This window comes from Falco rusticolus, chromosome 1, assembly GCF_015220075.1.
Source record: "Falco rusticolus isolate bFalRus1 chromosome 1, bFalRus1.pri, whole genome shotgun sequence".
NCBI classification, from domain to species: domain Eukaryota; kingdom Metazoa; phylum Chordata; class Aves; order Falconiformes; family Falconidae; genus Falco; species Falco rusticolus.
In genome coordinates this window covers 18,169,926-18,180,637 of record NC_051187.1, presented here as the reverse complement: position 1 = coordinate 18,180,637, position 10,712 = coordinate 18,169,926, and the positions used below count along the sequence as shown (strand labels likewise).

The 10,712-nt window shown below is 49.8% G+C and overlaps 1 protein-coding gene across 1 annotated transcript in view; it reads left to right on the top strand.

Moving 5' to 3' along the window:
- Nucleotides 1-368: 368 nt before the first annotated feature.
- The window catches only part of NXN (nucleoredoxin), a 54,022-nt gene continuing 43,678 nt past the window's right edge, over nucleotides 369-10,712 (top strand). Inside the window, exon 1 of the mRNA XM_037372245.1 lies at nucleotides 369-752. Coding sequence (XP_037228142.1) covers nucleotides 435-752 — 318 coding nt within the window. The 5' untranslated portion in view covers nucleotides 369-434. The remainder of the gene's footprint in view (nucleotides 753-10,712) is intronic.

Here is a 10,712-nt window from a genome sequence, read left to right as displayed (position 1 = left end):
CCTTCCTCCTCTCCTTCTTCTCCCTCACTCTCCTTCGTCTCCCTCTCCTCCTCCTCTTCTTCTTCCTCTCCTCCTCTCCCTCTCCCTCTCCCCCTCCCTGTCCGTTCCCCGGGGCAGCCGTGCCCCGGAGGTGCTGAGGCCCGGGCGCGCCCCCCCCGGGGGCTCCATCCCGGCACTGAGGACCGGGCCGCGCCGGGCCCCGCCGCGCGAGGGGAGGGGGGGGCGCGCGGGCGGCGCGTGCCGGGGCCGCGCGTGGGGCGTGGGGCGCGGGGCCGGGGCGGGCGCGGGGCGGCGCTGCCCGAGGCGGGGGCGGGCGCGGGGCCGCGCGGCGCGGCAGCGCCCCCTGGCGCGGCGGGGCGGGGCGGGGCTCGGCCGGCGCGGGCTGCGGCGGCTGCGGGCGGAGCGGAGCGGGGAGCGCAGCGCAGCGGGGCGGGATGGCGGGCGCCCTGTCGGAGGTGCTGGGAGAGGTGCTGGTGGCCGCGGACGGGGAGGAGGTGGCCGTGTCGGCGCTGGCCGCCCGCGGGGTCTCGCTGGTGGGGCTCTACTTCGGCTGCAGCCTCGGCGGCCCCTGCGCGCAGCTCGGCGCCAGCCTGGCCGCCTTTTACGGGCGCTTCAGGGGGGAGGCGGCGGCGGCCGGCGGGCAGCGCCTCGAGATCGTCTTCGTGTCGGCCGAGCAGGAGCAGCAGCAGTGGCAGGAGGCCGTGCGGGCCATGCCCTGGCTGGCGCTGCCCTTCGCCGACAAGCACCGCAAGGTGAGACCGCGGGCCGGGGGGACGCGCCCCGGGCTTTGTCTGGGGGCGTCGGGGCTCGGTTGGGACCCCCGGACCCCCCCGCGCCCTGCGCCGCCGGGGCGGGTCCCGCGTGGCGTGGGGTGGGCGCCTTCCAGAAAGTTCCCGGGGGAACCGGGGTGAGGGGGGGGGGGGGGTCGGCTGCCGTCCCGCGGGGCGCCGCCGCCGCCTCGCCCGGCTCCTCCGGTTCCCGGAGCCTGTGTGCAGCAGCGGGTGGGGACAGCCGGCCCGTCCCCGTCCCCCGCGGGTGGGGGGCGAGGCGGGGAGCCCGGGCTGCGTGTCGCGGTTTCAGGGGGGCGGCGGGACGGCGCCCGCGGGCCTCGACGGGTCCCTCAGAGGAGCGGGGCGGGCGGGCGAGGCCTGTGGGAGAAGTCGGTGCTCTGAGGCGAAGCGCGGGACCGAGCGGCCGCCACTCGTCTGAGGAGAGCGGCCCCTGGGGCAGGGACCCCGCGGGGGGGACCCGTGGGCTCCTGCGTGGGGCTGGGTCAGGGGAAGCTGCGGCCCCGTCGGCTGCAGGAGGGCGCTTCGGTGCTGAGGGGCGGCGGGGCCCAGCTGGCCTGGGGGCTGCTGGCAGAGCTGCCAGGCGAGTGTGCGGGATGGCATTGCCTGACGGTCTCCTTTAGTGGCTGCTGTGTTCGGTACTCGGCAAGTTGCGGCCCCTCATCTGAAGAGTTTAATCTGAAAGGTAACAGACAAAAAGTGTTCTGTGAGACCCAGACAGGGCAGGCTGTGAGGAACGGGAAGGCAAAGGCCAGGCTTCCAGATCCCAACAAACTCGCAACACCCACCGAACAACCCAACAAAACCTCTTTACAAATCTAATCTTGGGAAGCTATTGAGTCAGAATTAAAAAGATGGTGCCCCACAGTGCCATTTCTAAACAGCTTTCTGGCGAGGGATCACAGCTGCAGGTGGGAAGGCATTGGGCAGGCGCTGGCTCGCAGCGAGGCGCCATCGCCTCTCCGGCAGGGCTTGGGGTAACGCCGGTGCCTGTGGGGCCGCAGCTGACTGAACCCCTGCAGGCGTCCCCCAACTTCGGGCTCTGCCAGCCTGTGTTGGGATGAGAGGGATGACTTCTTCCAGTGCGGGTCTCTGAACCCTCCTCTACCGGCACTTCGTGCTGTTCGATAGGCAAAGGAGTCATTTTAAGGAAAAGTTGGCTGTCGTCTGGCTGTGCCGGGTGATGTCCCCTCTGCTGAGAAGAGGCGTAGTAGCTGGTTTGAAACCCAGATTCGTCTTTTTGCCTTATTTGCTGCAGGTTTTTGTCACTAAACCCCCAGTTGTGCAAAAGCTCTTGTGTTTAACACCATGCACCTAGATGCTGCTGCCGAAGGCCCCTGGTTTGCCCCTTTGAAGTCAAGACACTTCTAACTGGGAGCTTGCATGAGTGGTCACAGGTCTGGGTCTGAGATTGGTTTCATGAACAGAAGCTTTATCCTTCAGAAAAATTACAGTTTAATTCTGGTTTCTTTAAAACTAAAATTTCTTCCTACAGGGATGTGATAAAATTGTGGTTCCAATTAGTAGCTATTTCCCTGTAGAACATTTCAGATCATTTAGGTGGTGGGACTTTTTCTTGCCGTATTTGCTTTAAAAATTCCACTACAACATAGCTAAATGGCTGGTAAATCGTAGAAGTGGAAGGTGGCATTAATTTTGCATGCCAGCCAATACTTCCATCTATTAGATTGCAAGAAAACATGAAATAAAAAGATTATGGGGTCTTAAACTCTTATTCCAAGAAGCCCTGAGTTAAATTCAGGATTATTTTTGTGTGGAGTGTAAAGTAATTGAAGCTCATGCTGTATATTTTCAAAACTAAGCAGATGTGATGTGGCTTTGGAGGAAGCTTAATCTGTGGATAACAGAGAGCCTATTTGTAAGTTATAAGGGCAATTATGTCAGGATATCAGATTTCTAAACAGGAGATTTATAACCTGTAGTTCAGGCAGTTAGACATTTTCTTGTATAATAGGCTGATTTTTAAATAGTCGGGTTAATGACCTGACTCTCCAGAAAAGTACAAACTTTTTATTTTTCAAAAACACCAGCAAGAGCTGGGGATGTCTAGCGTATGTTCAGTGCCTCACAGGCTTAATTTGTTTAAAAACAAAAGCATTAGAAAAATGTAGGCAGTCCTTTTGAGTTATGGTTCCTTTGCACTAAAGGCTACTCCTAAACCCGATGTCAGACAGCCCCCGGAGAATTATATAGATTTATGGGAAGAAAGGGATCTTGCCGAGTAGAGATAATGGGGAGAGGTGGGAACATTGGGCAGGGAGCTGAACTCTGTCCCTGAGCTCTCAGCCTCAGCCCCCAGAGGCTGTGAAGCCCCCGTCCTCAGCGGTTTCAGGGCTTGGCTAGGTGAAGCTGTGCCCAGCAGGGCCTCGTGCTGGTGGCTGCAGGGCTTGAAGACCTCCAAAGGTCCCTTCCAGCCAACGCTTCCCATTGTGGGTTGGCTACTTTATCTGCTGAGGTTGTGAAAGCTTTGGGGAGAGGTGGCTTCCTATCCCATATTGGCTGTAGTGTCACTTTTGTTGCTTAGAATTACTGGATAATACAGCTATTGCAGTCCTGGTTTTCTGCTGAAATCTTTTTATCAATGTGTGCTTTGTCTCACTCTGGTGTATTCTGTGTTCTTTTATGTTTCTCCTTCTTACAAACGCTGGGCATCAAATGTTGATAGGTCTGAAAAGCCAGTCTCCTTTCTGGGCTTGCAGTAAAATTCCCACAGTCCTAAAAGTAAAATAGCATCTTACTCTCATGGTTATTGTTGAAGGTAATAAGAATTGTCAAAGAAAACAGCCCCTCTTTGTTGAATGCCCCAGTAACTCACTAATGCCAGGGTGCAGTTACCAAGGTCGTAACAGCCTGCACGTCTTGCAGCAACCAGTTGAATTTGAGTAACTTTAGCGTATAGCAATTTCTGTCTCCAAACTAGTAATAAAAGAAAGCAGTACAAGTCAGCAAACGTCTGGACATGGGGAAAGCCTTTGATTAATGAGGAGGATGGCATTATGCCTCTGTCTAAGCCACAGCCAGCCGTATTATTGGGGAGGTTTTTTTCAAGAACGAAACCATAATCTGCCAGATGAGATTGGAGGCCTTTAACTTGTGATACACATCCCTCAATTAAGCTGTTCAGCCCTGGATTTGCATCGCTATATGTAGCTGTTGATAATTGATTTGTCTTCTGATAATGCCTGGTGTTGCTGAGCAGAACATGCGGGAGAGATGTTGCTCCGTGTCTTTGTTGCATTTGGGATTTTGGTTTAACATCACCCTGTTATCTGCTTGCTCAAACGTCTGCTCAAGTTCTGGAGGGTTGATTTAATAACAGCTTTAATTCCTGATTATTACTGAGAACCTCGGTAATGTAAACAGCTCCCATCTGTCTACGTGCGCTGATGTCTGCCGGTGCCTGCGACAGGGCAGGATCCTCCCTGCTGTCGGGAGGATCCCAGACCTCTCCCGGTGAGCTCCAGACCCTCTGTGCTGCAGAGTGCCCCTACACTTAGAGTGAACTCGAGTGCACTTTGAAGGCTTAAGGCACGCAGGCTTTTGGAGGAGAGCAGGAGCATACTGTCTTGCTGCATTGTGTTGCTGTGGGGCATCTTGGTCAGTGCAGCTAAAAAGTAATTAATTGACCCCATTCTCTGTTGAATAGGTCCTTTTAGACAGGTCCATATAAGAGTGGGAGAAAGGAGGTTCCGGGTGCTGGAGGAGAAAAGGCTGGAAGCGGGTCTGCACTGGGAGTGAAGCGGTTTATCTTTTACTGTTGTTTATTTGCCTTTGCTTTTGTTTTTACTTGTTACTTACTTGGCCCAGTTGTCTTCCCCATTCTTTTTAATCTCAAGTTTTCTAATTACGCTTTCTTGGTGCATCCACGCAGCTCCACAGTGATGTAGGAGTCTGTGCTTTGCCTCTTGTTTTGTGTTTGCTTTCCACTGTATTTATGCATTTGCTTGAGTGTCGCCCTGATTCTTTTGGGGAAGGCAAACCTGTTTCCACTGGAGCTGAAATACTTTTGCTCGGGTTTTAAATAAATGCAAAACATGTTGGTTCTCTTTCTGTGATTATTCAGCTAAGTAGCTGAAAACGGTTCGAGGTTCTCTGTTCGCGCTGGTAAATATGCTTCAGTTTGGACAGGTCTGCTTTTATCTTAAAAGTTGGATTTGTGTACCCTGCTCTGTATTTTCTCCCACGTTCACATGAAATGCGGCTTTTGCTGAATTGTATGGCAGAGGCACATGACCTTTCTCTGCGTGTGAAGAAGAGGTCTGTTCTGTCTCACCCTAAGGAGGGGGAAAGGAGCCAGTCGGTAGTTGTGGATTTTGTTGTTTTAGTGGCTTGAGTACTCTGGTAGGTGACCTGAGTTGGACACGGACAGCAGAACACCTCTTCTGTGTTGGGAGTACATCTTCCTCAGCACCTCAAATAAAACAATGGTCTTAAAACTGATGAGTAAAATGTGACAAAACTCTTGCTTGTTTGCAGATAATCTCTGTGAAGTCTTTTACAACAAATACCCACTCATTTATTTATTTAGTTAAGTTCTCTGTTCCCCCCCACCTTCCCAAGAAAAGAACATTTTTTTCCTCTGCTTAAAAAGGTCATTATTGTGGGAGCCTCTCCGAATAAGACACCAAGTACTAGTTTTGTAGGTAGAGTTTGTGCAAGAAATAGTGGGGAAGAGGTAGAAATGTTACTAAATTAGACTGTACACAATTATTATTTTTTTTTTTAGAACCACCCCCCCCCCCAAACCCTTGATTACAGATTAAGATACACCCTGATTTTCAGGGACTCATAACTTTTCTGTTTGAAATTGCCATCTGCTGAGATCTGGGAGGCGAGTGGTCAGCACAGATGTGGGATTTGTCTAACAGAAAATTCTGTAAATCACTTGAAGCAGCTTTTGAGTTTCATCATATAAAAATATCTAGGTAATCACTTTCAGCTGTATTCCTGACTTTGTATTTCTGGGGTGGGAATGTATGTGAAGTCTTTGGCTCACGGAGATGTGGATTTGAAAAATATGATCTTTTCATGACATAAGGCTATTGAGTAAGAAGTGAGGCATTAGCAGCACCAACTGATTCTTTGTGTGCTTTGAAACTTGCTGGTTCTGAAATATAAGAATGGGAGATGTATGAAAGGAGCAGAGAGAAGCCTGTGTGCTGTTTTTCATTGTGGCATCTTAATCCAGATGTTGAAATGAAAACGTTCATTTAAAAATGCATGGTTGACAATTTCATTTGTTACTCTCAGGTTGCAGAACGAAGCAAAACAACTTTACTTTTTAAAGTAATCAGTGCACAGTTCTTCTCCAAAAGTGCATTCTTTTAGGAGCCGAACATTTAACAGCTTTATGAAAGAACGCTCAAAACAATGGAGGGTTTTTCTGTGTGATTTTGGAGAAGTACAACAGTGAACTTTAATTATGACTGAGAAATAAGCTATTCAGTGTTTCCACATCGAAGACAAAACATTCTCTTAATTCTTGTTGTTGATGATGCTTTTCCAATTTATTTCGGAGTATGTTTTATGCAGCTTTGCAGTGAGCCTCCATACAATTAGCAGCCATCTTTCATGCCAAGACCCTAATCCTTCAGCGAAATCCCCGGAAGCGTTACTGCTATCAGGAGACGGCAAGTCTGGCGGCGGTGTCCTGGTCCTGCAATAGTTGCAAAAACATCACTGGCGTCCTTGGAGGTTGGATTTCTCCGTATATCCAAAGTAGCCTGCCCAAGCCCTTTCCCTGGGCAAGAATTAGTATTTTACATGTCTTGCTGATGTGTCATCTGCTGCTCTGTTGTTTATTGCATCCTTCAGTTGGTAATTGCCCACGTTTGAGGGTCTGCTCTGAATGTCCTTGGACATCTTTCCATTATCAACTCCTCCCAGCTCCATGGTGGGGAGAAGCGGTGGGAGCTTTTGCTGATCAAACACAGTTGCGCCTTGGACTGGGCTCTGCAAGTCTGGTCCCAAAAACTGACGCTGGGTTTGCATGGCCTTTGTATGGTGGATTCTTCAAGTGGTTTGATAACATTTCGGTTTGAAATGCAGTAAGCTGTCTCCTTGTTTAATGCTTGAAGCAATCCTTTTGTGCCATTGCCTGTAGGTATTTTTTAGTACTGAGAAACTGCATGAAATTCATTGTGAGCTCATTGTTAACGGGTACAGGTTTTGAGAGGCCGGGGGTTTTGGAGTTTTTTGATCCTTTTCCATGGACATACTTTCAGTGTTTCAAAGCAGCATATAGGAAGGTTAGCTCATGTGGCTGGGGTAGGGTTTCACTTCTCCTGAATTGCATCTGGGTAGAGCGCTTTGTTTTGCATTCCTGTTTTTTTCAGCAATGCTCCCAGCATGGAAGTTGGGGTATGGTTTTAATCTAAGTCAAGTCAGAAGATACTGCGCTTCTTGGTGATCAGACCAGGGGGATTCTTGCCCCAGCCCCACGCACCCTCCTCCCCAACAAGCTAAAATCCACGTAGGAATTGTCTGCTCCTTACTGCTAGAGTTTTTATGTGAAATGTAGGGATACAGGGAAACTGGGAGGGTACGGGAGGCTGTGATACAGCAGGCTGAACTCTGAATTCAAGAAAACAAGTTTGAGCAGCGTTTGCCTGAGCTTGGTGAGAACCTCGTTGGTGTGTGTGGGTTGCTTCCTCCTTCTCCTCTTTCCCCTCCCCGTTTTTTATCAGGGAAACAAGTTCCAAGCAAAATATTCCAAAGTGATGTTTAATTACTCTTTAAAATGCAACTATTTGTCTTATCAGCCACATGGATTTCTGTTAGCTGCTTTGATTTGTCAGTTAGTAGTTTGTAATTTTTAAAAAGCTTACACACTCCAGGAATCTGTGATTTTTGTGCTTTTGAAAGTAGAGATGTTGAATTAACTGCAGCTTTGAACTATTCACGGCTAATTTCAGGCCCCCCGCTTTCAGCAAATAACAAGCTGACTCCTGAGCTTTCAGGCTGGGTTGAATATTGAATAATCACAACACTATAGCTGTGTACATTCTCTAAACTGATTCTGTGGCACATCACAGTGTAATGGACAATGGATTTGAAAATTTTTATCTAGACAGATGTGACCATGCCATCTCCAGATAATAACAATTAGGGAACGGGGGAGTAATGCCAGTGTGGGGAGGGTGCTTGGATCCATTACAGCTTGGGCTTTGTGCATATTAATTCTCCTCCGTTCCCAGGGCTTGGGGGTGTTGAGCTGGGGAGAGGGCTTTCCTCAAGTGCTGCCTTGACTTATCTCTGCAGGGCAGCTTTCTCTGTGCTGGCTGGAACCACTGCTTCTCTGCTGATGCTCTGTGGGTAAAAAACACAATTACGAGTTAAATATATAGGTTGTAAGGTAAAGACGTGGCCAGTGGAGAAACTGGGAGCAGGATGAGTTGACAAGTAAACAAATAGAAATAATAAATTCTGTCGTGGGAAAGTGAATTATACATGTATTTCAGATTACAACTTGAGCATCTTAAATGATAGACACTAGCTTTTTCATCATCTCAGTTTTCCAAAGAAAATGTATTGTCTTATTGATTTGGCTTAGACTATATGCAATTAATGGAAGGGTGGAACTAAAAAGATGCAGTAATGGTTTCTGCATACTCTCACGTCTGTCTTTCAACACTGTGAACAATTGCAACCAACAATTAATATGTAAAGAATTTGCGGTCTTTATTTAGTGTGAGTGACTGACTGACTGCTTCAGTTGCGTCGGGGCATTAGCTGAGCTTTTGCAATCTGATCAAGCCCCTGCTTGGAGCTCAGCAAGCCCCTCTGGCCTCAAAACAAAGTGATGGGAGCCCCCAGTGAGGCGCGGGGGAGTGGGGGCGTGCTGGCTCCCTGCCTGAGCTGGGAGGTGTGCAGAGCTGAAACAGCAAGGAGAATCTGGTCCATAAAGGATGCACTTCAAATGGTAGGTGCCATCACAACTGCAGAGACCAGGAGTGGTGCACAGGAGGGAAAGTGTCTTCAGCAGAGTCGCAGGGGAGCAAACCCAGGGCAGAGCAAATCTGGAAGCTGAAGGCTTGTAATGAGAAAGGCAGCAGGGCTACTCAGAGCTGCCGGGGGCAAGGCTTGACAGCCTCTACAGGCAGACAAAGCGCTGTAGCAGCAGGGTGGTGTGAGATGGTTCTGTGTGTATTTTGCACTCATGAAGATCCGCAGCAGTTGAAGCTGTCCAGCCCAGCCAGGGAGAGAAACTCCAGGGTCCTCTGGCAACATTTTGTCTGTCTCTGCAACTGGAGCTAAATCCAACCTGATTGAAATATTTTAATGGAGAAAAGGTCCCTATTTAAAATCAAATTGCCAAGAGTTACTGGATTTTTATTTTGTGTCTAAGGCATAAGCCCCCCTGGTGGCATCCTCAGGTGTGAGTGGGGGCTCTGTGGCTGGCTCCAGGGAGGGGGTAGCAGCCGGCACAAGGGATCAGATCCCGCTGGGAGGGGTCTCTGCGAGGCTGGACTCTGACAGCTGAGAAGGGAGGATTGTTTTATGTTTCAGTGCAAGGATTTAAGAATCTGGGTGAGAATTAGGTAATGTTTGCAGAAGAGAGTAGAAGGCAACTGAAACGAATTGCAACTATGTGAGCGAGCTGGAGAGAGAAATTCTAGTTCTCCATCGTTCCCAAGAGATTCCCACTGGAGAGATGAAGTCATAGCCATTACTTCATTAGTGTTAACTCGGGATGCTGACAAATGAGCCCTCTTGATTTGTGCCGGGCCAGTTGAAGAGAATACTGCACTAGCTCTTGCCCTGTGCCTCGGCAGTCACTGCCCTTGCTGAGATGTTGGCAGAAGCACGCGCCGACTCCCCAGCCGCGCTGATTCAGCTCAGTGTTTTCTTTTGAACTGCCACTGCTTTGTCCCGCATGCCAGGTCCAAGTTGACTTTTATAAATAGTGCTGTGCAGAAGGCAGCCACTGAGGGATGGGTGGGCAGGCAAGTGCAAGCAGTGGTCTTGTACTCGCGAGAACCTCTCCATCAACGCCCGAGCCCATGCCCAGCATAGGGAGCGTTAATGGTACCCAGCGGTCCAAGCCCCGCTTCCAGAGCAAACAGACGGGTGTAGGATCTCACCCTGACAACTCGCACCATTGCTGAAGGAGTCCCTTTTGGAAAAAGTGTGAAATTCATTGTAATACGTGCTGGGGATCTTATGGCGGATCTGAGCTGCTAAACCCTCTAAACCTGAGCCCACAGCTTCATTGACAGGGCCCCTCACTTTGCTCTGCTCCAAGCTTATGGTTTCACTGCTCCAATATTTTTCCATACATGGAAGCATTCCTGCCCCAGCCTGGGCTAATCCTGACATGCCACTGCATCTGGATGTTAGCTCACTTCTTGCAGCTGACACTGTGCAAAGGCAGATGTCTGAACTTACTTTTGTTAAAATGGATTTAATTCAACCAAGAAAAGTCTCACCTTGTAGGTAAACAGGGGGGGCAAAAAAGGTGGTTTTCCATTTTATCGACATCCCAGGGCTATTAGATGGATTAATTGGTGCCCAGTAATGCCATACTTTGGAAATGTGTGGTATTTAAATTCAGAGGGATAACGAACCACGGTTTTCTGTCTCTGGCACAAGCCGAGTCTATCTCCTTGCCTGGTCAGTGGAGAGGAGCCTCTGCCTACCTGTCCTGTCCTGTTAGTGAGCAATCCCGGTCTCTCCCCGCTGCTCTGATGGCTCTTCAAAGGCTCAGTGCTGTTTGGAGCGTATTTAGTAGCTTGGTGAGACTGGGACTGCTGCGCTTTTGCCGAATGCCTCAGTTGTATGGGAGAAAGAGATGCTTGTGCTGGTGAGTTGCTGCTTGCACTGGGAGCCTGTTTATAATCCCTCCCTCACCAGGGTGGGCTGTAAGTTTTAATTAAATGTCTGTAAGGTGCTCTGTGATCCTCT